Source organism: Anguilla rostrata, chromosome 15 (assembly GCF_018555375.3).
Source record: "Anguilla rostrata isolate EN2019 chromosome 15, ASM1855537v3, whole genome shotgun sequence".
Classification (NCBI taxonomy): Eukaryota; Metazoa; Chordata; class Actinopteri; order Anguilliformes; family Anguillidae; genus Anguilla; species Anguilla rostrata.
The window spans coordinates 26024749-26052191 of NC_057947.1; the positions used below are offsets into that span (position 1 = coordinate 26024749).

At 40.9% G+C, this 27443-nt stretch overlaps 1 protein-coding gene across 1 annotated transcript; it reads left to right on the top strand.

The window, feature by feature from the left end:
* The first annotated feature begins 1052 nt into the window (after positions 1–1052).
* Positions 1053–27332, top strand: tbx15 (T-box transcription factor 15). Its single transcript, XM_064311070.1, has 8 exons — positions 1053–1636; positions 9169–9376; positions 12950–13051; positions 15777–15948; positions 19229–19396; positions 21390–21454; positions 23340–23437; positions 24897–27332. Exons 1-8 carry the CDS (start codon positions 1435–1437, stop codon positions 25721–25723), a joined length of 1842 nt encoding a protein of 613 aa, XP_064167140.1. The 5' UTR covers positions 1053–1434; the 3' UTR covers positions 25724–27332.
* Positions 27333–27443: the final 111 nt, after the last annotated feature.

Here is a 27443-nt window from a genome sequence, read left to right on the forward strand (position 1 = left end):
AATGGGTGTTCTCCGCTTTCAAGAAGTGTGTATCAAAAGAACAAAAACTTCATGGAACCCGCTCACCAGTCGATTCCATGTGTTTTCTCCCCACATAATGACCGAGCTACCTGCCCGAGGTTCTGAACTCAGAAATGTAAAGCTTGCTGAAGATTTACTCAAAACAATGAAGGAAACTCGGATATTGCAACGTTTCTGTGCAGGTGTCCTGGTCTCTACAATTTCCCCGTATTAAAACAGTGCGAGAATCAAATTTAAATCTGTCTGGGAAAATCTGCAAAAAGTCTTCATGTGAATGGAAGACCACCACCGTGCTTACTAACGAGCGATAAACGATGTTTTAATTTTGGGAACATTTAGGCAACTCTATAAGGGCTAGTAACATTGTAGACGGGACTTTTAAAACTCACATTTAGGCTGTTGTCACGAATAATGAATCGCATAACAGTATTTAAATATTGCTAATTTACGGAGTTATTTCTTTGTGCAAATCTCAGTATATGAGACATTCGTTATACATTTGCATTTTTAAATGTAGCCAAATTATGCTTTAAATTTATATGACTCTTGGTTATACAATTGCAAAACAAATTTAGCAACGACAGTTCTTAAGACACTTAAGAATAGTGTCTTCTTAGTATGAATGGCTTGCACATGGGCTTAGTTTGGAAACAAAATGAATCAAAGATAGGCCTAGTAGCTTCACGTTTTTTTTTAATGAGCTAACAGCCTGTAAGAGATTGGGTTTTTATGTATTTCATCAAAATACAAAGTACATCTCTTTTGAGTTGCTGTGCTTATTTATGTGTTTCGCATGTGTAGGTGCAGACGGTATTGCTGTTTTACACTGAGACTTGACGGGGATAATTTAGAGCAAGCACAATGTCAAGATGTTCCAGTTTAAGGTCCCAGAATCAGGGTGAGTTTTTCTCTCCTTTCATTGGACGACACATTTTGGCTCTTTCTCTTTCCACGCTTCTCATTGGACGCGTAGGATTTGACAGGAGATGAGAGGGTTGCCCCAACCGCTGCGGAAAAAGTTCTCCAGAAGTGTTTATCAATCAGAGAGTGGGAGAGGGGGAAAGGGAGAGAGTGTACGTGAACGCGATAGCGATATAGTCTACTGGATAGGAAAGGAAAATAAAGGAAAGAGAGGACTGAAGGCAGAAAAGGAAATAGAATAGAAAGCAGAATTACCGGCCAAACAACCTTTTATTTCTGACGGGGGTTCGAGCTAACGGAGCCCCTGAAGGAAATGGCACCTCCCCAACCGAGAAGTCTTATCTAGCCAACTTTTATTAGTCCTAGTATCTGGATTACTTTTTTTGTCTGTGGAGAGTGATTTCGCTTTAAAACAGTCTGTAAACATTTTATTTCCTTTACTCGGCTCTGGAAGGAGGATTTTTGTTCTCTGTGGGATTTTCCGTGTAAGAGATGACTGACAGGAGGCGATCTGCCGCCGCGCTGAGTTCGAGGGCGCACGCCTTTTCGGTGGAAGCTCTGATCGGGACGAACAAGAAGAGGAAACTCAGAGGCTGGGAGGAAAAGGAATTGGAATTGTCCATGGAAAGCCTCGATACCAACGGACCGTTAGGAGACGGCGAGGACCCTGCGCATTGTCTGGATATTGACCCTGGTTAGTGCGTAGTGGCCATTTAAGCGTAATCGTTTTTGTTTTTGCTCTTTCCTGTTATAATTGTCTGTACAAAAACGGTGTTGTTGCGCGCACAGATGATGCCACAAGTGAAAACCGCAACACTATCGTTGTTTCCTTTTAACGTGCAGGAGCTATTCTTTATTAGAAACGTATTTCTAAGAGAAATTCAACACTTAGTCTGTAAAATGCAATTTTGCAGAAGACGATAAAACGGTCATCCATGTTAAGAATTTCATCATGAGATGGGGTAGCCTATGATGTGGGGATATAAATAAGGCATTTATTAAAATGGCAGCACAAAATAGGCTACACTATTTTAGCACCCAGAAATGTTTAGGATTATGTTTGACACATTATGAGCAGTTCCCCGTTAAAATAATCTATACAAGAGTTAGTGAACCTTAGTGAGGGCCCAGGCACGCCATTCTTAAAAAATAAAATAAAAATTATTCCCCAGGCCCCTTTCGGTTTTCTGATTTTTCGGAGATCGGGTTTTGTTTTGATATTCAACAGTTGTTACGTGGCCATGGTGCAATTTAAGCACTTCTTGTTGTAAAATGTTCTTTGACTAAAATTTAAATATATTAAACAAGGTTGTTCCATTTCTTAAACTTTTGAAGGCCTTTGTGAAGGACACTTTATGACCTCTGTTTAAGTAAAAAAAAAAAAAACCAAACAACAACACCAACAGTACTACTACTACTACTACTACTACTACTAATAATACCAATAATAAACATCATCATCATAATCATCGTCAGCATACAGGGCAGCTCGTTTTCATCACGTCCATGGGTAATCATGATTAAACTGAGAATTCATGAATATATTGTAAAACTTTTATAGTATGTTTCTTGAAAGTTTTAATTTTTTAGATAAAGGATAATGATCTTATCCCTTTTTTTAATCATTGTAAATTATATAATTAGCAATCTTTTATTTGGTGATAACTCACAAACGCCAAATATATTTTATATCTGCTGTTCTTTAAAGTAGCTTCTCGTGTACATATGGAAATATATTTCAAATAATTCAAAAGTAAGAATTACTGAAGATTCTTTAAAAGGTAATTAAGCATGTATGTGTGTACACGTGCACCATATTATTTTTGGCCATATTTTCTCATTCCTGACCTCAAAATATTCCATGTTCATCGTTCATTTTGCTTTTTTCCATTTTTACCAGGAGACGTTTACACGAGCTCATAAAATAGAAGTATAGCCTTCAGCAATTGGAAGGATGTCTAACTTTATTGTATTGAAAGATCAGCCGTAATCAGCAGACAAAATGGCCAAAATTCTTGCAATTGCGGAACGCCCTGGCACTATCGGCACCATGCCTTCTTGCGCTACAGTGGCGTAGGAGCTATGCGCCATCGAGAAGCACAAACGTGATTGTGTCTAGCCTTCATACAGCCTTCTCATGAAGCTTCTGATATAAATTACCATATTTTGAAGCACAACAATTATAGGCCTACATGGCCGATATATGTATAAGTATATAGCATATAAGTGTATATATATACACGACTAAATCAATTTAAGCAGCCTGGCAACGAATGTGTCGCTATAGCGTCAAACTTCCAGACATTTGGTTATGTACAGAAAGTCAACGTGTAGGCTACTACATGTTGCGCGTAAAAATCATTTGATTCCAGGCAAGCTTAAATAAAAGATATGTAGGTTGAAGTTACAAAAAGGGTGTGTATGAGATGTGTACAGGAATGAAAAGTCTCATTGAGTAATGTATGGCGGGATCGTTTCACCTTTTCATTTGTCTTCACACGTATTTTACCTTTAAGAGTGTGTCGTTCATAGCAAGTTGTCAGCTGGTTCAACACTTGCAAGAAATATTTAATTTTAATAAACATTTGAGAAACGTGTGATTTGAGTTTAAAAATAATTTGATATGGACTGTAATGAATTAACAAATTGATTCCTGGCGCGGTACGTTGTATGCGGGTTAGTTATCCCTCTGCATACTGTGAAATCTAACGCTCATGATTTATCAGGTTAAGAAAAAACCCGTATCAGGAGAATTCACACTTTTACTGTCATGAAATGTTCTTTTTTTTCAGATATACAAACCGCAATTGTTGTTGATGATCTGTTGTGACATAAGCAATTGTAATGGGTAGGCTATTATGAGGCGGTAGCTGTAATCGAATCCGGTTATTCTAAACTGATTCACATATTTTATTTACATTTTCATTTTCAGTTTTAGGCATTTTTTTCAAACTGTTTACACAGCTAAAATTATTTACATACACAGTACAATGTCCATTGTTAATTAAACTTTAACAGAGTAGCCTACATATGAGTCCAGTAGGGACCAGGTGTAGCCTACTCTGTAAGAGTTGATTTAACACTGATCATTTTACTGCGCAATCCATTGATAGATCTATAGATATTCACTGAAGCAATTAAGTTTCCTTGTTGAAGGGCAGTGCTCCACCTGGGAGTCGAACTTGTAACTTCTGGGTTAAAAGCTATAAGCTCTCTAACCTAAATGACAAAAACGTGTATAAGAACAAATTTATTAACAACATTATTTGTTTTCCTCGCAGATACTAATATAATGCTCCGGTGATTTGTTTGACTCACTGTCAAGCTAAAACTAATGTCACGAACACAGACAGGTGTGACTCTGTTTAGTGACACTGACTTTCCTTCACACACTTTCAATCTGTCTCACTAGGTCTTTTCTGTCGCTCACCACTCTGAGATATACAGGCAACTATTCAAATATTGCTTTAAATCAATCTTTATATGGACAAAACCAGAGTAACTGCGTAATCAAAAAAGCAAAACTAGAGGCTAACGGCAAAATGTTAAAAAAAGACTGTTAATGATTGTTCAAGCGCAGCTCGTTTGGATTCCCATTCGTAGAGTATTAGCCTCGGGAAACGTGCACAATAACAAGCAAACGGGACGTTTTGTGCACTCCACACAAATGTACAATTCAATCAAATGTGTGCGAGAATTTTACGCCTAAGATTGAGTTACTAAGCTATAATATCACATTTCTCTAAAGCAATTGTACAGCATTACCAGCATTAAAACGAATTCTTTCATTTTAATTCCATTCCTTGTATGAAATGAGAATCAGTTGCAGTTTAGGCCTATACTACACCGTAAAATGTCCAGTGTTGATCCGATCGTAAAGACTACATTTAGACGCTGCAGTCTGCTGTGCGACAGAATTTCCATTAGACAGCGGCTGTTTCTCAGTGTCTAATTAATTGAACATGCCGTGACACTTGAACAGTTGGAATGGGGCATTTTTGGCGGCGTAGTCTTTAGAAGGTGGATTTCTCATCGATCCTTGGAAGCATTGCAGACAGCTCGTTTCTGTGGTCACTTTTTGTTTTTCAGGCTATTGTTTGACCCTTTTAAAGCATGATGCTCAAGCTATATTTAATGTATATATTTATCGCAAGAAAACTGTGTATGACATATAAAAGCAATAAATATATCATGGAAAGAAAGTCCGTCATATAAAGGCGTCCCTTTGGATTGATGGGTTGTTATAACGTCCTGTAATAAAAAACAAAAAACAAAAAAACTAGCCTCAGTATTATCAGAAGTCTCTCTCCTTTCTTCTCTCAATCACGCTGGCGCGCGCGCACACGTAGAAGGTGAAATTATAGCCCTACTCGTTACGATTTTTCAAATGTTCACGATTGTTTTCGGAAAGGCATTATGACAGCCAAACATTTCTGTACGATTCTTTAAAATTATAATGCAAAGCCACCATTTTGCAAATAATATAATGTGTATAGGTTAAATATAATAGTTTTTGAACACTTGCACTGACATTTGAAAGAATATAAAACTTATAATTCTGATTGTAGCTTAATATCTAAACATATTAAATGTATTATCAATGGCTTTAAAAAAAAATTCTTTCAGGGTACTAGATTATTATACCTAAAATGAATGGAGAAAAATACTGCCTGTCATTTATCCAAAAGTTGAAAATATTAGACAGTAGACTCAGTTAATCAAGTTGGCAGGTAATTAAAATACAAAATTTAAGAGCACGAACTGTGACAGAAATAATTCATAAGCAGTGTTTACAATTAATGTGTTGGAAAAGTGCCCTGGCATTTAGTTTTTCCTACTGTTGACCACTCGCTGATATGTAGCGCTGATAATAACATTGATACACCGAAGTATAACGTTGACTTTCAGTACAGTGGCCATGAGTAGTCAGCCCATTGAATTTTCATTGTGTCGACAATATTGTGCCCAGCTAATTGCATTTCCTATTATTTGTAGGAAATTTTTAGGAAAAAACATTCTGTAAACTGGCTGCATATTCATTCTATATAGTAATTTTTCAATCTGCATTGAGTGAGCCATCACGTTCCTCATATTTTCCCACCTGTTTACACAGGGGTGTAGAGTAGAAACGTGATCCAGGCCATCGGTGTTCCAGCGCATTGTTTGACTGAATTCAGCTCAGGGCTTGGAGAAACAGAATAATTCCAAATTCAACCACAGGGTAGTTTGGACAGAACAAGGCCCGCTTCCTCAGCACAGAAGCTGGAAACGTGCACTCGTTCTACGAGGACCTTGGGCCCATTGCTTAGTCATCATTAGTCACGCAGTTACGGTAATCAACGGATTAACTCTGCTGAAATGAGCAGTTTAACTGCTGAAATAAGCAGCCTCTTGCCTGCTGGGCTCCTGTGTGGTACTCCCCAACACTGTAGCGGCTATTTCTCTCTACCTTACACGCCCTGAATCAGTACTGGCCAAAGGGTACACCTAAACGACCAATCAGCACAAGGAATAGCCCCCTCGTTGGCTCGCGGAAGCATTGGGGATGCAGCGCCGCTGAGAAGAGAGAAAAACAACTCCAGCTCTGGAGCAGCCCAGGCCCAAGCCTGCACAGGCTCCGGCGGGGAGCTGTGAAGCGTCGCAGGCTGACTCCTGAGTCGGGGCAGAGGGAGCTGGGGGGGGGCCGATGACAGCGGCAGTGAATCGACACCGCACACGGCTCTGCGGGCGAGGGCAGCCGAGGTCCCCGGCTCAGCACCGTGCTCCTCAGCCCTTCGGAAAGGGGGCGAAGGGGTGGGGGGGGGGGGGGGGGAGAGAGACCTGTCATCCCAATTACACTGAGAGCGCTTCTCGGAGAGACGCTGAAAGGTCGCGCTTTTCCCCCCTCTGTCTCTCTGTGGTCGGTCGGCCCTTCACACTGAGTGTCTTCGCGTTGCCCTCGGAAATCATCCCGTGTCTCGCTGCTTCCCAGCACAAGGATGTGTCTTCGCTCGTTGTTCTATCAACTCTGATTCGGAAAGCAGGCCATATTGCTTTATAAGGCATGGGGCAAAAATATTTTTCCAATTCATATTGATTGTAATTATTTGGTAATCTGTCATAACAATCAAATATATAAGCCCGGCTTTCACCCCATCTCTTTGGTCTGTGTCCTTCTATGTAATTGGCCACTCTAGTGCCATGAGCTTCTGCATCCCATAGATGTGAAATTCAGCTATGATTGTAGAGTATGGTTTACAGATCACTGAAAGCTTGAATTAATCACCTTTTTGGTTATTTTATTTTTATTAGGCAGAATGTCAGCATCTAATGTCTGCAGTGAAGCTATACTTAAACTAATTTGATTCTGCACTGCATGATGGGCCACTCTTTTGTTTGATAGATAGAAAGATAGATAGATTCGATTTTTTTATTTTTCAAAGATACTTTATTAAGTACTCCCTCTTTCAACCAGACATACAGTAACACGAGATTAAAAAACCCAATGACTAAGTACTTAAAGGAATCAACAGAAAGAATAAAAAAGTTAATCTCACATTCCATTTTACAATTCACATCCTTCACCACCTCATTTGCAATTCTCCCCTAGTTAGTGAACACACAACGCCCCCAATACGACACAGTTTTCATAGATAGATTGATGGATAGACAGGTCAACAGTACTCTTTTAAAAGGTATGTGGATGACATACTTATCAAACTAATAATTTTAAAGGGTACAACTTTCCCTGTGCAACTTTGTAGTCAAACCCTCCAAAACCAAAACACAAAGGAAGCAAGACGGCCAAACTGATTTTAATTAATGTCGGGCTCTGCCAAACCCCTCAGGATAGATTTATTCAAAGAAGCCAATAAATAAGATAAGCAGGATATTCCGGGACACCCTTCATGTTACAGAAGCCTAGCAATGTCACATCAAGGTCAATATATGTTTACATGTGACAAAATATAGCAGAGACAGGGAACCTGAATCTCATCTGCCATGCCACTGTTCCAGGCCTAGACGACCAAATCTCTCATTTCAAACTCACTAATACTGCTTAAAATATAACCGTAGACTAACAGGTCATAGCTGTATTATTGCTCATTTGAATTATATTCATGAAAAAGACCAAATACATATACAAATGCTAATTGTATGTAACATGTAATCTACTTCCAAAGTGTAAATTTGATTCTCTTTCAATAAAGTGCTGAATATAGGGGCTGCACTGTAAAAAAAAACCCTTTATGGAATTAAACTACTGAATTTGAATGTTAGCAGACACACAAAGTAAACCCAATTGGGCCGCAATTAGTGCAAGAGCATCTTGACAATGTTATGCCTCAGTTATAGTGATTCAAGCACATTGCACTTTTTGCAGAAGAAGAACTAAACCCACTGCAAATATACAGGCAGCAGAAAGCAGTGGAATAGCTTTTGTGGCTAAGATTCTTATAGCTTAGACAGGTGAAATTGGTCATTTAAAATAAATGATGTGCCCACAGCCAATCAAACTGGACAATGACATGTTATTTTAAAAAACCCATTATTTACTTTTGATCTAGGTCATTTGGTGGACAACTGTGGATTGTCTCAATCGTGGTCCCTCTGAATATACAGTATGCTGTTCTAAAAAAATTATGACTAAAACAATAATTTTGTGCGGTGCTCATCACTCAAATATCTGCTAAAAATACACTGTTGTATAAATGTGCTGCAGTGCAGGACTGCCATGTAAAAAGAGGGTTTAATTTGTTAAAAGGAAACTTTAAAGAGTAGCTTGATGAAATTTAAGGATCTCAATTACAATGAAAGAGATGAGTTAGGAGACACTGACATCTGTTAGGCCAATAGTAAATCAACAATTCTATCATGCAGTGCTTAGATATATAAGGTTGTTACTGAAGTAAATTGACTTTTATAAAGTTACTTCCTTACGGACCTTGAGGTGATATTGTATTGCACAGATAAACAAATACTGTAATATATATCATACAAATGTCAACTAATTTGACAAAGACCCGAAGAATTTACAGGTTGCCTCCACTATCGCAGAATCACCATACAAAACCCCTGTAGTGCCGTTGTACTGTGTGTTGTGACTGAAGGATATCATTTTAACGGTCAAAAGAAGACGTGCTTATTCTAACCAGCCAATATGGCGAGCTTCTGTAACTGGGGACACTTGTTCCTTCATGGAGTTCTCTACTTTTTTGTAAATATATTCTCGCGCGCCATTCGCAGATTCGGAGGCTAGTCCCGGCTCAGACAGCGAGGGCTTGGCTGAGAGGACGTCTTGTTCGTTCGGCTCCCCCTCGGATCTGGCCCCCACCCCCTGCGACCCCTCACCCTCCTCCTCCATGGAGGAGATCCAGGTGGAGCTGCAGTGCGCCGACCTCTGGAAGCGGTTCCACGACATAGGCACCGAGATGATCATCACAAAAGCCGGCAGGTAATTTACCTCCTGATGCAGCACACCGCTGGTCGTAGGGCCTACAAACTATCCGGCAGCCAGGTTCGCGCGCAGTCTGACCCCTAAAATATAGATGGAATATATTTTAAGTTTGAATTTCCGTCTAAGCCTTTAATGCCCTTATAAGCGAATAAGATTTAGGCGAATGTTAATACATAATTTAAGAGGCTACTTTTTATAAATAGGTTTCTGTTGTTGGAAGCATCTTGGTCACTCACGCTTAGTGGAAAAGGAGGTGGCGCCGGCGACATAGTGATCTACGCAATTCTTTTACGCAGAAATGCCGTTGCGTAAGGGGAATAACTCAAGCACACTATGTTTTGGGGGTGCTAATGTGTTGCATATGGGGGCAAAAGGGCTCTGGACCCACGAGCACTGCTCTGTAATGACGAGCCAATGGTCTACTTGACGCTGGCAGTAGTCCATTCCTGAGATCACTGATAATGGAGAATACGCGCCAATGGGTCCTGTTTCTAATTAATTAAAAATATGTTTATGATTTTCTTGCTCTTTTGGGTGGCAATTATTTGAGAAACGAGGGATATAATTTACACAGTGGCAAGGAAAAACCTTCCCACTCTCATTCTTTCGCCAGGGTCGCATCGTTGGGCTGTTTCCATTTGCATGTATAATTTTACGATGAAGTCGATATTAAAACATACATTTCTGGAATAGCCAACGACTTTTTAATTGAACGCCCGCTAAACTTCGAAATACAATGGACGCTGCTTTTCAAAACTGCAGTGAACCCGACGGGATTGTGCCAATCCAGATAAAAGCTGGAACCTTGAATGCTACCATGGAGCGCAGGGGCTGAAAAACTTACTAGCCTGTTATTTGCGGTTTACAAGTGAACAACACTAACCTACGTTTTGAATAAAGCGCGCGCGTTGTATTGTATTGGCGTAGGCTGCTGTAACGACATAAAATATGGTCATTTGCTGCGTGATTCTCGACCCAGTGTTTTCTTTAACTTTTCATTTGGAAATCGATAGATAATATTGTCGGTTTAAGTGGACTTGCAATCCAGTGTAAAATTGATAACGTAAAAGTAAAAGTAGTTAAATCGTTTATTTTGCTTTGTGACACACCTAGATTCAAATATGTCGGGATTAGATGCAGTCCAAAAGACACGTAGCCTAACAGAAAATTGATTCGGTCCGAAAATACATTTTAATAAAATATTTTTTCAAGACTTCGATATTAATATTTATGATTACACAATTTACTACAGTTTACTCAGAACTACTTCTAATAGTACTACAAGTAATAATAATATGACATGATATATTAGCATATAATAATAGAAAGAACACAAACATATATATGTATATATATATATATATATATATATATATATAGTAAATTATTTATTTATTTATTTATTTATTTATTTATTATTATTATTATTATTATTATTCTTTTATTAATAAAAACAATTGACAAAAACCAGTATAGTTTGTAGATATAATCAATTATAACTGAGCATACTGATGCACAATGAACTGTTGAATCATAGACTGAAAATAGATAAATAAATAAATATTGTATTTTCTAATTGTATTTTTGTTACAACCTCTGACCTCTGCCAAATAAAATGTTTATTAAATGTATAAAATCTTACAAAAAGTGTCCATTTTATCAGAGCCATTAGATGGTCCAAAGCAATGCGGTACTTCTAAAGATTAATTAAGTATTCATCAATAAATTATACAAACCCTGCTAAAATATATTATTATTATTATTATTATTATTATTATTATTATTATTATTATTAACAGAAAGAAGACAAATCATTCGTGTACATTGTCTTATATCTCTTGTTATGAACAGTTAATACAAATTCAGCCACACATCACAGTCTCAGTCTTGTCAGGTGTATTTTAGACTAAATGTGTGAATAGCTGAAAGCAAAATACATTGAAATTTTAGGTTTGTTGAATGCAAATATACACTGTCAAAGACGTTAGCAGTCAGAATTTTTTTCTTCTTTTTATAAAGTGGAGAAAGTGAAAAAAGGAAAGTACCAATTTAATGCTTCATATACGTTCTGTAAGTTTGGGAAGAGGGATTTCAGAGAATTGGCTCATATGTTGCATCAGGAACTGAGCAATACATGTCGTCAAACCCCAAACAACAGCAGGGCCATAAATCTGGCATTTCTTTCCAAAGTGGTTTAAAATTAAATTAGTTGTATTTTTGTATTAATTTAAGTAGTTCTGCTTAGGTAACATAGGGCCTCTTTGAATATGCAACATTCTTTTTTATGCCTTCCTTAATAATGACCCTGTACTTTTCAAAGGAAGAGGAAGGGAAAATAGCCCTCTCATTATAAGTGGAAAGATTTATGACACAAAATGAAAATGCAGCTTTTCGAAATTTAAAATGGAGAGTTAGCTTAAAATGGCCTGGTCTCGCTGTTTAAATGGCTCCCTTGTTATGAAAGTTAATTATTTTCGTAACTTACAGCAAATGGCTGTAATTTCTGATGCTGTAAAGTATTGCATCCAGATTGCTGGGGAACGGCTCATTGCTATTCCGTTAAGAATAAACCACCTCTTCACCGCATAGAACACGCTACAGTCCTTAATCTCAGTAATATAGGCAAATACTACACTGTGGCCGAACTGCATATGAATGTGCTTTAGAGAAAAATAATCAGACTTACAGATTTCCGTTTTTGTGTAATTTTTTTGAGTGTTATTTTTCTTCCCCTCACTTTAGTACCACTGTGTGGTGAGTTTACACTGCTCTGACATCAAGATTTTAATGGTAAATATTTATTTATTTCAAGAAAGAGGAAGAATTCCTTACTGAAATACTCCAGATTTTTATACTGTATGCTTTTTCTTCAGTGAGATGTGTGGCCGAATAATAAATCTCTCTCTCTCTCTCTCTCTTTCTCTCTCGCTCGTGCTCTCTCTCTCTCTCCCCTCTATTTTTCTCTCTCTATAAATAGCTCTCTATATAGTTTCCTTGCTTTTACCAATGATGGTAAATAAAATGTGGGTTTCAACCAACTTTTCACAAATGAGGATCTTGATGCTTGTAGTTGCTTTATTGGAAGCCTTTTTTATGGTTGATGAGATATTTTCTCTCTATGTGTTATTCTTTTTCTATTTCTATTTCTCTTGGTCTCTCAGTTCTGGCCTTGCAAACTGTCGGTGTTTTTCTGTCTTTCTGTGTCTTAGTGTACAGCTGACCCCTTTTGGCTCTACCCAACAGCTGGGGCCAAACTAAAGACAAGAGATCTATGGCATTGATTCTACTAGAAAGCTGAAGCTGTCACTTTACATCAGTAACAAATTCAAGGCCAAATTACTTTTGACATAATGCTTTAATTTAGCATTACTTTCACTTTTCTTTAAACAAAGACAGTTGGTTAAAATCCTATCTGAAGTGCATTATTGTTGATTAAAATGCAGCTTTTTTCCCATTGTTATAGACCTGTATAATGAAATTGAATTCAACATTGTATCTTTGTATCTTTACCTTGTCCAACAATTGAAATATTAAACAACAATATATATGCCTCTTCTTGTCTCCTGTCAGGAGGATGTTTCCAGCCATGAGAGTGAAGATTTTAGGTCTGGATCCGCACCAGCAGTACTACATAGCCATGGACATAGTGCCGGTAGACAACAAAAGATACAGGTATGCAACCCCACACTATGTACAGCGTCAAAAGCATTTTAAAAAAATATTTAAAAAAATACGACACATATTCTCGTCCCTAAGAAAGCTGATTTACGTCTGCGATCTGCTCTGCGCATACTGATTATAGCATTGTGTACATGTTCTATTCACAGAGGGAGTTGCTGTTTAAAAAAAAAGCACTGACTTAAAACTGCTCATATATAGTACAGTTTCTGAATGCATGTACTGTATTTATTCTACTGTACACTGTTTCTATTATATATAATCTTTGACAAAGTTAAAATAAAATTGCACATGGTTTACATACTGGGACATTAGACATATTGAGATGTATTTAATAGAATTTCAAAATCATGATTTTCGATGCCGCGCATGCTTGTAAAATTGGAAACGTCAAAATTCTTCATGGTTATGGAATTTCCCAGAAGGTATTGCAAACTGCTGTGTATAGTCTGTTCTACATGTATGTCATTGGAATGTCTATTTTTTATATATTTTTTAAATTGAGCTCGAGAAATATGAAGCTCTTTACTGATGAAATTCAATGTATATATTTTTTATATTTGTGGCATTTCAAACAAAGGAAAACACACAAAAATAAAGTCACTTACTTTTAAAGACTTATTTAAACATTTTCTCTTACTCTTTGGCTCCATGTTCCAGCTGCTGAAGTTGCTTTTTAGTGATATTGAAACTTTATACAGAAGTACAAGGAGGAAGGAGAACAAATTATTCAGTCCAGATGCTGCACCTCATTGCCCTAAATGTTCACGATTTTCACCTTTTAAAATACACATGCGCATTGCTCACATCCTGGACTATATGCACTAAACTACCACACACACACACACACACACTCTCTCACACACACACACACACACACACACACACACACACACACAAACGCTCACACACAGACACACATAGTCTAGTTTTCACACGCTTGTCCAACCTCTGGGGTGTAATGGTGATACTGTCAGTCAGGTAACTTAATTTACTGCCTGGCCTGGCCTGGTGTGTGTGTGTGTGTGTGTGTCTGTGTGTGTGCGTGTTGTGTGTGTGTCTTGTGTTTGTGGTGTGCTGTGCATGTGTGTGTGCATGGTGCTTGTGTGTGTCATGTGTGTTGTGTGTGTGTGTGTGTCTGTGTACGTGCGTCTGTGTATGTGTGTGTGTAAATGCTTGTGTGTGTATGTGTGTCTGCATGTGTCTGTGTGTGTGCGCCTACATTTGTGTGTGCATGTGTATGATTGTGTGTGTGTGTGTGTGTGTGTGTGTGTGTGTTTGTGAACATGTACACATGCATATGCATATGCATATGTGTGCATGGAGAGGGATTTTTCCCTCTTTGTGTAAATGAATGTCACATGAGGTCCATTTGGACTAGACTTTTTGGAGTATGTGTTTGGACTGTCAGATGAGGGGGAATCAGTTTAAGCTGTGTATGCGTGGAGTACTGGGCGATGAAGAGTAAGGACGATAAGTCTGTGTGCATGCGTGTGTGCATGGAGGGGAGGGGGGGGGGAGGCTTTCCCTCTTTGTCCAAAGGGGTGTTATATATAGTCCAATCTTTGATTCCGCTGGTGCCAGATGGCAGATTTAAGAAAGATGAAAGGGACTAATCAAATTTCAGTTCTGTTTCAGGCTAAGGTTTCTCCCTTCTTTAACACTTTCCCTGCTACACAGACCATAACCCTAAACAGCGCTTCAGACAGGAAATTACGGGAGGGCCTGGCCTTCTCCGAGGGGGGCCGCAGGTGCATTTAATACTTGTAAGCAATAACAAGGGGGCGAAAATGAGAATTCGGTCCACGTTTTCACTCTTTAATGATGGCTTTGGCCGAGGCGATTTTTACAAAGCGACTTAGAGCTGCCAGAACTAAAGCCAAACAGCTGTCTGTTTTAAGGCTTGTAGTGCAGTTACCACTTACAGACCACAGAAAGAATGCTCTGTTTTGGTCGGGGACAAAACACATCAAAATATAAGATGCAAAGTGCAATCAGCTGCAAATACGCTGGTGCCATGACGTATGTCCCTTTTCAAAGGGACGGCGTTCGGCATGCAAATGAGTAACAACAGTCTTCATCAAGGAGAGAAGGGTGCTGCCAAGTGCTCTGCTTTTTCCCCTTCTGCTTCAAACTCAATGTATATGCCGCGCTGATAAAGCGCAGTGCTCCGCAGCATCTCCGCAACAATGCTGTCATGCACCTACAATGCTATAAATGTGCTATTGATTGTCCGGTCCCACGGGCAAATACAGCTGATAACATTGCTGAGTAAAACGTCACTGAGCTGTGGTCCAGGGGTGTCACGGTTGAGCAGGTTTTCAAAAGCAAACAAGCAAGGAAACTGTTACAGCAAAAGCAAAATGGAGAAAGTAAAATATACACAAAAAAGCTGGTGGAAATACAAATAAGATAAATACAATTTACTTCAAGCTTTGAGATTTTCTACTGCATAATGCTCCAGGTGCTCCAATGTGAATATCTCAGAACTCGCAGAAAATGGTTGGTATACACTGCTGAGTGGTGGTATAAGACGTGGGCGCTTTCTTTTCTTTTGAAACCCGAACGCAAGGGTGAGGGGCGGAGCCTGTGTTTAATAGGGGCGGAGTCTGGTTAATGACCCGTGTGGCTCCTCCCCTCTCTCGTGTGTACATTGTCCTCCGGTGTTCTGTGGTTCCGGTGTTGTGTGGTTCATGGCCGCGCGCTCTCCGTTCCCCAGGTACGTGTACCACAGCTCCAAGTGGATGGTGGCGGGTAACGCCGACTCCCCCGTCCCCCCGCGGGTCTACATCCACCCCGACTCCCTGGCCTCCGGGGACACCTGGATGAGGCAGGTGGTCAGCTTTGACAAGCTCAAACTCACCAACAACGAGCTGGACGACCAGGGACACGTGAGTGCTGCCGTGTCACGCCGCCACGCTCACACTTCTGCACGTGCACGTTTACTTTTACACGGATCTGTGCATATTTTTAAGAGAAATCTGAACATGCCTTTATAAATGTGCTTTTCCTTAGGAACTATTTTTACTTTTAGCCTTTTTATTATTTTATCTTTATAATTTAATTTAATTTAATTATTTTTTAATATTCCCTGCCATCTCAGTATTTTTTATTAAGTAATTTATTTTACATATATAATCTACTGTTTTATTTTTGTCCTCTTACTTGTCCATTTTTACTTCTGTCTCTTTTTCTGTAAAGCACATTGAATGGCACTGAAGTGTGCTACATAAATAAAGTTTATTATTATTATTATTTGTTTCTTTATAACTTTTGACTTTTAAATAGAATGTGTTTTAATGAGTTGAAATTTTGTATCCAATAAAGTCACTATTTCATACTTTTACATACCCTCATGAAACAGGCTGCACTTTACACCTATATGAGTCACCTATATATTAGCACTTTACAACTGTGTAAGACGTAAGAAGTTTACCCCTGCACGCCTCTATTAGACCGGTAGTGCTTTACGCCTGTGTACTTCTGTGCCACTCCACAACTGTACTTGCACACCTCCTCAGTAAAGGCAGGGCCGCACTTTACACACGCGCACCAAGAAAATGCATCTGTCTCCCTCCGCGGGTTTTTATCTGACACAAAAACACGGAACACGGAGCGTGTCTGTCAGACTGAACGTCCGAGACAGCTAGCCAAGCCGACCTCCCTTCTTCCTCTGGGAAAAGAGAGACCTGAAAATCCGGTTTTAACGGGTTTACTACGTGCGGAAAATCCGTCCTAAATCTCCGGCGATCCCTCGGCCGTATGACCTAACGCCCGGGGGCGCTTTATCGTGAGCGGCCGTTAGGCCACGCCCCCTCCATCACCGCGGCGTGATGTAATGCCCCACTGACGTGAGTCACAGAGATAGTGAATAATGGGGTGACATCAGCTTAGGGGTTTATAAGAGGCTCAAACACTTAAATGCCACTTTCCCTCTTTCAATGCTCTGCATTCTCACTGCGTTTTTTGTTAAAGCTTTTAGGGTGGTTAGCATTGTGGTCCGCTGAAACACGGAGAAAATTTCATGTGTTGCCTGGATTCTTGTTCTCATTGGTTGTCTGCCTGGGAGTTCTTGTGGGTTTTCATAATATAAGAATTCACTGAATAATAATCGCTAACATCATTTTTCTACCAGGCAACCATATTGTCTGCATTGTGACAATAATTTGGAGTAATGATAAAATATCGCAACGACTAAAAAACATGTTATTAATGTGTCGTATTTCCGGTCACGCTGTTGAGTGAGAGAAGTGTACGTACTGCATTTGAGTTTTGCATTTGAGCATCTACACAACAAAACAACAAAAATATAGACTGTGGTGATGCTCCTAACTCTAAGCTCTCTGGAAAATATGATTGCCCCGTCGTTGTAGGTTTTTTCTGTCGAGTTTCAGAATTTTTTTGTGGGCTACAATGGTGCGCTTTCGTCAGTAGGTACACCTCAAACCGGCGTGAAAGACACGCAGGCAGGAGAAGGCAGGTCTCTGTGTTCACTGCCTGTCCGCAGGCCGGGTCCCGGAGCAGTAGGTTCGGTGGTTTTTTTCCTCCGCCGGGACGCCCTCACAGAAGGGATTGCATTCAGCACCGAGGGTAATGTTTTCAGTGGGCTTAATGCTGCTGCTGTGAAGCACCGTTGAGGGTATCGCAGCTTCGGGAAACTTGGCAGAAGGCAGACATTCTGCAGGGGCCCTTTGCATGGCTTTGCTCTGCGGGTAGGCCCCGCGTCTCTGGTGCGCGCGCACACACACACACACACACACACACACACAGCTGCTTCTCTTTCTGCAGGATCTGCGCTATCGCCGAGGCGCAGGTCTCCGGAACGTAGCGGTGCGCGGGTGTGAAATTTGGGGCGGGGAGCGCATTTTTGGGGAGCTCGTGCAGGCCTTTGGGTCCTGAAGGCCGAATGAAAGACGGGGGGGGGGGGGGGGGGGGGGGGGGGGGGGGGTCGGGCGGTTGGTAAGGGGGGGGGGGGTTTGGCAGGATAGACTGCCATGGCTTCCCTCACACCGCGACGCCCCCACCCTCCCCGGACCCACTTGAACTGGCTTAGCAGAACCATGCCAAGTTCAGCTGTTTACCACATCTGACGCTTAACTGAGACACAGCAACAACAGCAGCATCAGTCCCTACAAAAGTACATTACAGGCCCTCACAAAACGCTGCGTGAGACGACACTGTTAAGGACGCAAACAAACAAGGTTTTCTTGGCTTGAATATTATGTTACATAAGCACCTCTGTCAGTGCAATGTAAAAATGAGACTTTAAAAAAAATGAATGTATGTCTATGTAGCTACAGGCTGATAGCAAAAAGAACATAACCAATTTACTTGTGACAAAAATGGGTCTTTTTGAGTGTATATTCTCCCAGAGCTACCATTAGCAAATTTGAAACCCAATATTATTTCGATTTATATTTTTAAGAATTTCATAATTTTTGTAGCAGAAAGAAAGGTGAAGTGAGTGATAACTGTCATCTGTGTGTGTCATCCTGCAGAGATAGAGATTTTATTCCAGGTCACTGTCACGCTGTTCAGCTTTTAAAGGCTTTGGCCGGGCTTATACCAGTGAGGGCTTAGGCCTCAGGGTCTGACTGTGTGCTCATAGGACCGGCTATTGAGGACGTGGGGGGGGTGGATAGGGGGGCAAGGCAGAAAATTAAATCGACTGTCACAGTTTTTTGTGCTGCTTTCAAAATTCCCTTTTTTTATTTGACCCCGTAGTCCTTTAGTAGCATCAAGGGACATCGCTCACTTTGACTCTTAATTAGAAACACACATGAGACCGGAGGGGATGATAGACACGGCCATACCAGCCTGTTTGCCCTCCCTTTGGTGTGAAGTCTTCATGTTCATTGCTCTTGACCTGTTCTCATTGGTTACACAGCCAAAACGCATTAAAACTGTTGGGGTGGCCTTCCCCCCCCCGGCCCTCCTGACCACCCGATCCCACCCCACCTCCATCCACCACCCCAAATGTAACTAAAACCCGATTGGTTCCGAAAAGGCAACGGCAGTCATACTTACGTTATATACTCAACGTAAATGTAAACCATACACACGCTTGGCGTATTGTAGCTCAGGCATTTGAAGTGTGACAAAGCACTCATTGGCTTTGTTGCTCTGCTGATGGGAGTTCTGTTGTTGTTTTTTTTTGTCGTCTGGCCTCAGGTCATCCTGCACTCCATGCACAAGTACCAGCCGCGGGTTCACGTCATCCGCAAGGACTTCAGCAGCGAGCTCTCGCCCACCAAGCCGGTTCCCAGCGGGGAGGGGGTGCGCACCTTCAGCTTCCCCGAGACCGTCTTCACCACCGTCACGGCCTACCAGAACCAACAGGTCAGCCCCCCCTCGCTGCCAGCTAATACCCCTCACCACTAATTTTCCCCATGAATATCTTTTCTAGCAGAAACAAATACACACTTTTTAATCTTTATTCTTGGAGAAAAACAGGAGCACAATGGTGAGGGCATGGAGTGGGAAGGATCCCAGGGAGCAGAAGCTGGAATTTAGACGTCTAGAGGGGTGCGAATCCAGGTTGAGAGACATTTTGACATAAACCGACTCTGTTAACCTCAATTTATCTCAGGTCGTACTCAGTTTTCTGTCCTCATCAGCCAGAAAACTTTCACTTTTCAACCGAATGTAGCCGGGTTTTCACCGGAATGCTTTCAGGTGGCGTTTCACTGACTTCTCACCGCAAACATATTCACTGGCATAGTGCGATTTTCTAGCCCCCTCTCTCATCCCTGTTTATAGGCTAGCCATTTTTTACCTTTTGAATTTTTAAGTTGAACAAAAGAAAAATATTTATATTTTATGTATATTTGATAAGGCACATAACCCCTCCTCCCAATGTATTATATTTTTAATCAGGATATAAAGTACATCTTCACAGCCATTGCAATTTCAAATGTAGATTCTCTTCTTCCCATATTTTTTTTGGCTGCCACTGCCGTAATATGTTTCCACCAATCAGCACTGTGCAAGCAGAAATGTCCCAACAAGCGAACCAGGAGCGTTCAAACCTCATGGCCTGGCTGGTTTTATTAGAACACTCACACCTCCCGTGTTCCATTCTGAGGAATGGAACAATCCCCGACTTTCCACCACATGGATGAGAGAGACCAGGCTGTCCTACCTTACTGCTCTGTTAGATATGATTTAAAGCCAGGGATGATTGATCAGCCCCATTTCCTGTATTGACGCAGGAAGACGGGGAATCCCAACATGTGCCGGTCACGCACCACATGCATTAAAAATAAATATGGCAGTGTGCAGTAGCGGACTGAGTGCTGTAGAGCGGCGGGTCTGTGGGTCCATGATGGGAGGTTTAGTTTGCAACGTGTAAAATTTTTAACATTTTGTAAAAATAAAAATAAAAGTGTACAATGTTGCTCCTTTTTTTAGTTAGGGATGACCACACAAGTTTTGAAATCAGTGACTACCTCAGGATGCATTTTATTATTACTAGAAGTGTTTCTGTGTCGCTCCTAATATCAATATTAGCTATTTTCCAGGGTGAGTAAAACACAAATTTGTGACATTCCAGGTTGTGATGAATATGTTTAAAAAATATGTTTTCCAAAAAAAGGATTAAATTAAAAAATAACCCACTCTGCAGATGTAAGCTTTTTTATCAAAGGGGATGCATAACTCATTTTTAAATGAGGTGATATGTAGTTATACGGTAAAATTCTTTTGTAATGTTAATATGCAAGAATATTAAAGTCTAGCACAGCATTGTATAGTAATATTAAAACATTCTTCAGATTACTAGATTGTAAATTGTAGTAATAAAAAATCTATCAGAAAAAAATTCAGATTAAAAGAAATCAGCTTTGGAATGGGAAATCCCTACTTTTCTGAAAGTTATGGGGAAATCTCATTAAGATGGTTCACATTTGACCTCCGAATTACTGTGATTTTACTCTCCGAATTACTATGATCTCTGAATGAATGAAATTCAAGAGCTGTTTGTTTTGTCAATTTGTAAATGTTTGTTTTCCTCCAAATCCTGCTGCGTGAGAACTGTAACAAACATCTAGTTGTTCCGGACCACCTACTGCTGCCTCATAATAATTTGTGCTTCATGAATAGCGCACATTTTAAAAGGATGTATGTTAATTCTACACAAATTTAAAAAATAATTTAAAAAAACACCAAATCCGTGGTAACCTACCAAGGTGTATGCCTGTTGCAATTTGTGATAAAACCCACAGGATAGTTTTTAACAACTGAGGTGTATTAACCAAATACATTTCTGACCGTCTTTTATACCCTAACTATTTCGTTATTTATTTGAGCTCTTTGATCTGTTTCGTTTTTACAGATCACCAGGCTAAAGATTGACCGCAACCCATTTGCAAAAGGATTCCGGGATTCTGGAAGAAACAGGTAAGTTCCGGTGACTTTTGGGGACACAATCAGTCGTATTCTTTTAGCCTTTACATCCCTAGGGATCAAGAGATCAGCCCCAATTGTGAAAGAACGCCTGCTGTGTTGATGTTTCATATCAAATCATTTATTTTCTCACGCAGCCAGTCAACTGTTGTGAAATTTGTGATGAAAAATAAGTGTTGTGTGATTTTATTTTTTTTTGGGGGGGGGGGGGGGGGGACACAACTGAGCCGTGGTGATGGCCTAGACTTTCTGCTGATGGAGCATTCGCTGGGTGAATTATCATGTAACTGGGGAAACGCCGCAACAGACCCACAGCACATGAAAGCACATTCATCTGGACCTCATTACCAGCACAGATATTTGAGACATCTTTTTTCATTTTTCCAACAATAGAGTGCCTGATTTATGAACTGTCATTAAATGTTTATTGCAGACAAACTACAGATGAAAGGATTATATTTGCATATATAAATATATAAATACATATATATATATACAAACACACACATACATACATACAAATACAGACACTTGCATTGTAGTAACCAATTCACACACTACTATGCTGTAATGTAATTTCCTGTTTACTTTGAAACATTTCTGTTTTACCTTACCTGAATGTTTCAAATACTTGGTTTCGACCATGATTCAGTATGTCACATCTGCATAGTGGATTTCTTGACTTTAAAGCACTTTATTTTCAAGTCAAAGTTAAGAAGATATTTTGATTAAGTTCAGGTTATAATTGTTCAGGGCAATTGTTTAGTGGTCTAAAATAAGTAAAGTTAAAAAGTCTACCATGCTTGGTAGTAATGTATATACTTACTTCTACAGGAATTGCATTTAAAATCTTATACTGTGAAACCGGTAAGCCTTACATAGATGCTTTTAGTAATAAAAATATTTAAAAAAAACATAAAATAAACAAATAAAATAAAGAGCATAAAATAAACCAAAGAGCTACAATCTACAATCCAGTGACTGATTGTGTAAGTATGCTCTAAGGGACTGATGCTCTCCGCTTCTGTTTGACGTTACCTGAAAGTACAGAATGCAGCTCCAGTGGCATTGATGTAGTGTAGCGCCAAGCATGTGCCAGACGCACGGAACGCAAGGCACCGTTACCCATCCGCTGGATTTTTCCTCTTCTTTTACGCTTCCGTTAATGAGATTGAGCAGCCCTGACTGAAAAGAAACAGTAGGTTTTTTTTTTACAGAGTGTGGCTTGCAGATGAAGCACATTAAAAAAAAAAAAAGAAAACTGCGTTGACACCATTTAATTACAACACAAATGTTAACGTGTCACATCACGCTTGTTTTTATTTAATTTGTTGTATTCCGTCCCCGATAGTTTTACTCATTTTATTTTAACTTGTCATACCGCTTTATGTTAAAGTAGGAGAAAAAAATAATACTTGACTCTGAGAGTGTACATTAGATTTTTTTTCTTGATCATTATGAACAAGCGGAGCAGGAAAATGACGTTGGAATGTCTCTGAAGGTGATTAGCTTGTACCTATGATGTTACGGAGCGGCTGAAGGATTATAACTCCTAAAATAACATCAGTAGGAAAGAGCCTTTTTCATGGTACAGGCCCAACAGTTCAGAGCTGAATAAATCACAGAGGAAAAAGACCTGTGTCAAGATTTTGGATGAAATGTCATTCAGATTTATGTGCACTATAAAAACCTGCTCCTTTTAAATGGTTCCCCTCTGAGCTTCCTCTACCTCTCACTCTCTCTTTCTCCCACTCTCTCTCTTTCGCACACACACGCACATGCACACATGCAAACTCACACACACACACACACACACACACCCACACCCACACACACGCACACCCACACACACACACACACACACACACACACACTACAGGACCGGCCTGGAGGCGATCATGGAAACCTATGCCTTCTGGAGGCCTCCAGTGCGGACTCTTACCTTTGAAGACTTCACCAACATGCAGAAACAGCAGGGTACGTGCCGCTAGGAGATGTCTTTTATTTCACGGAACGTGTCTGAGGTACTGTACGCTAGACCCGCCTGCTCCCAGGTGTTTACCAGTCCTGCGGAGATGTGAATCTGTGGATCCCTCCTGTAACACTCTAGCCACCCAAGAAATTGGCCCAGTAATATGCATTTTGGCGCTGTGGGGTTCACAAAGGGGAATTCATTTTAAACCCACTTCCTTCTCAGATCAACCGTTCAGTCAGTTCTCTTTCTGTGGTCACAAAGTTAAAGCCATTTTCTTGCTCTTTCGTGCACTGTGACAACATGGCAGCATTGTTTTCTTTTGCTAGATTATGTCTGTTTATAATCAGCTTATTCAAATCAGTTGAGTGCTAACGAAACCCCACTGATGAGCTCTCTCCCCGTTTTAATGAGACCGAACTCGCGGCCGCGGCCACATCAGACGCGGGCCCAATTGAGTGATCAGCGAACCCCCTCGGTGTCGTCGAGGCCGTTTTTCCCTCGTGCATGACAGTGGAGGAAAACCATCAATTTTCCAGCATGACATCACCAAGATCTCCCCTCTCGTCCAGAGCAGAAGAGAGCGGGGCCCTGAGTTATTATCAAAGGCATATGGTGCGAAGTCAGGCGCTCGCCAAGAGCGGCCTGAATTATTTAGCAACGCAGGGTTTTGAACTAAGCTTTTTTTAAAAAAAAAAAAAAAAAAGGAAATCTGGCCAGATTTTTTATTAATAAAAAAATATGTGATTGATTTCCCATAGCTATCCTATTGTTCCAAGAACCTGACATATTGGATGTGAGTCTGCTCAGAGGCTGCTCCACTCCCCTCACCCCCCCCCGCAGCTCTATACATGGATATATGCGAGAATTATATATGCCGTACATTTTGTTGAGGGTAGAACTATATGTTTGTGTTGAGGAGACCAATACCGTGCCCAATCTGTCCTTTTAGTGAGGCAAGAACGCCTTGATTTAAAGTGACATTTACCATTAGGTATATGGTGAACCTTAGAATGACATGTCTTTGGATGGGGAATGGAATACGTTGCATGCCTATTATTGCACCATTCCAATGGTTCCAACTCAAAAAAAGGGGGGAACATACTTTTGATAAATATAATAAGGATAGGGTTTTGAGAGAGTTGCACTGCGCTCACAATAAACTGCTTTGTTTATTACTTTAAATTTTACTGTAACAGTTTTGCTTATATGTTGCATGATTGCTTTTATGTTGCTTTTAGATAGTTTTATTAAAGCCACCTGTAAGATAGTATTCTATAAACAAACTTTTCTCATTGTGAGTTGTGTGATTTTTTTCACATGAATGAGCTAAAATGTAGGTTGGAAAGTCCAGAACCTGGATTCAGATGCTCAGTGTCTCATCGTTGGACCCTGCAGGTGTTTTAGCTGATTCTAGAGAGCAGCTGGCACAGTGACCATGCATATGCTGCATGTATTTTTCAGGTGGAAGCACTGGCACCTCTCCCACCACATCCAGCACGGGCACCCCGTCCCCGTCCGGGCCCTCCCACCTGCTGTCCCCCTCCTGCTCTCCGCCCACATTTCACCTGGCCCCCAACACGTTCAACGTGGGCTGCAGGGAGAGCCAGCTGTGCAACCTCAACCTGTCCGAGTACCCTGCCTGCGCCCGCAGCAACATGGCGGCCCTGCAGGGCTATGGCGGGCTGGCCGACGGCTCCTACGGCCGGCTGCAGGCAGGGGGCGCTGTGCCCTCCGCCCAGCCTTCCGACTCGTTCCTGCCTCAGAGGACTTCCTCCCTGATCGCGGCGGGGATGCAGGCTGGCGCCCACGCCTCGCTGCCCGGCGGCGGCGGCGGCGGTAAGATGGAGGCCTACGGCGGCCAGCTGGGCTCCTTCCCCACCTCGCAGCTTCAGTACGTGATGCAGGCGGGAGGTAGCTCCGCCCCTGGCTCCGCCTCCGGCTCCTCCTCCAACCCCTCCTCCTCTGCAGCCCACATGTTCAGCAGCAGCCACCACATGCAGCAGGGATCGTACAACGCCTTCTCCCTCCACAACCCCTACAATTTATATGGATACAACTTCCCAGGATCCCCAAGGCTGGCTACCAGCCCTGAGAAGCTATCAGCAGCCCAGAGCAGCCTGCTTTGCTCCCCCTCCTCAGGCGGAGCTTTTACCGAGCGCCAGTACCTGTCCAATGGGATGGACGGTGTTCACATGATCAGCAGTCCTGCCAGTGGCCAGCAGGGGGCGAGCGGCTGTGATGGTCGGCAGTACGGAGGCCCCTCCCAAATGTCAGTGCACATGGTCTAAACTGGAGCACTACCATTGGCTGATGACCCATGCTAGTCTTTTCTTCATTTGTCTCACGATTTGATTATTTTTTTCGGTTTCCATGTTGTTAATAAGTCTGTAATCAAATGAAGGGAAATACATGTCATTAATTTTCATGAACTGTTATCTGATGTGACACTTGCGTGCCTGCTAAGGTGCAAAGCAGCGGACATGTCAAAATGACCTTTCTCACAACATTTAAATGTTTTAATTGACTGAATGGAAGCAAGTCTATTTTATATGCTGTTATGGAAATGCCTCTGGAAAATGTATGTTCCCCTCTTGTACATCTTGGGCCCCTCTCACAGTAATTTGTACACACAAGACTCTTGTTTGGAACTGCTGATGGCAAGGCCATGCTGTGAGTTTATTTTATGACAGATCTCAAATAACCCAGGAGATAATATTATAAAGTCTCTGTTTGGTGCAATTGTGGAAATGTAGTGGACTATGGCCTGTAGAAACAGCAGCCATAACGACTCTGGCCTGCGAACCACGACAAGGTCAGCTCTCATCACATGAGGGCTTTGGGTAAACAGGCTGAACCATCAGCTCCCATCTGTAGCATCGAATCTCAGTCAACAGCGTATGGTTCATAAAATATTTCTGTAATAGCACTATTGTAATACTACAACTTTGCGACAGTGTCACCAGAACTAATGTGTTTCCAGAGAAGAGCTGAACAGCAAGGAAGATCAAAATGTACTGCTCCCAGGCCAGAGTTGAACATTTTTATCAGCATGGACTGTACCACCATAAGGAATGGGTGAGTGTGGGCAGAAGTTGCATAACCACAGAGGGAAAAGACTTTGCAAACGACTGATGCAGGGTTTTTTTATTTTACAGCCCATTGGCTGGGGCATTTCAATGGAAAGAGTGAGTAAAAGTGTATATGTCATTGTGCTCGGATGCAACATTTGGACAGACTCTAAGCCAAAGGACTCTAAAATCAAAATGGAGAAAGGAGGAGGGGGAAGCTGGAAGTTAATTGTCCACACCAACCAAGGGAGCTGTCTGGGAGGGCTGGCAGTGGTTCCAAATCATTCTGAGAAAGGTCCACAATGGTTCTGAATCTTGATTCAGGCCCACAGCGACTCTGAATCATTGAGTCAGGCCCACAAAGATTCTAAATCTTTTCTAACAGACCTGCAGTGTTTCTAAATCACAGATGGGCACACAATGGTTATGAATCACGTGCAGACCACTATGTAACTTAACAGCATTACAGTCTTGTTTCCCTTCTCCTGGTGCTGTGGCAGACCTCATCATATAGATTGTTTTTTTTTTTTTTTAAATATACATAATGGTGAGTGCAAGCAAAACTATAAGCTTTGAAGTTATTGAGTGCAAATACAAAATACGAAAATGGAAAAATTTTAAGTATGTTTTGGTGTGTTGTAGATAACTGTATTTATATGCCTAGCAATATTACAATTACATTGATACCAGAGGGCCAGTGAGGTGTGTCTAGAATGAAAATAAAGCTTAAAACAAAGGGATATCAATAAAAAAAACAAGGCCTGCTACAAAAAGAACTGTAAATAAAAGTGCCAAGCACAAAAAATCTCAATAAACATCTTAATTCCTTTCCTTGTGTTTTTATGTGAATTGCAGTTTTTATTGTTTGGCCTGGAAACAATATTCAGAATTAGAATAAGACCTATTTTTGTTAATAAAACACAGTATTAAAAACAGCGCT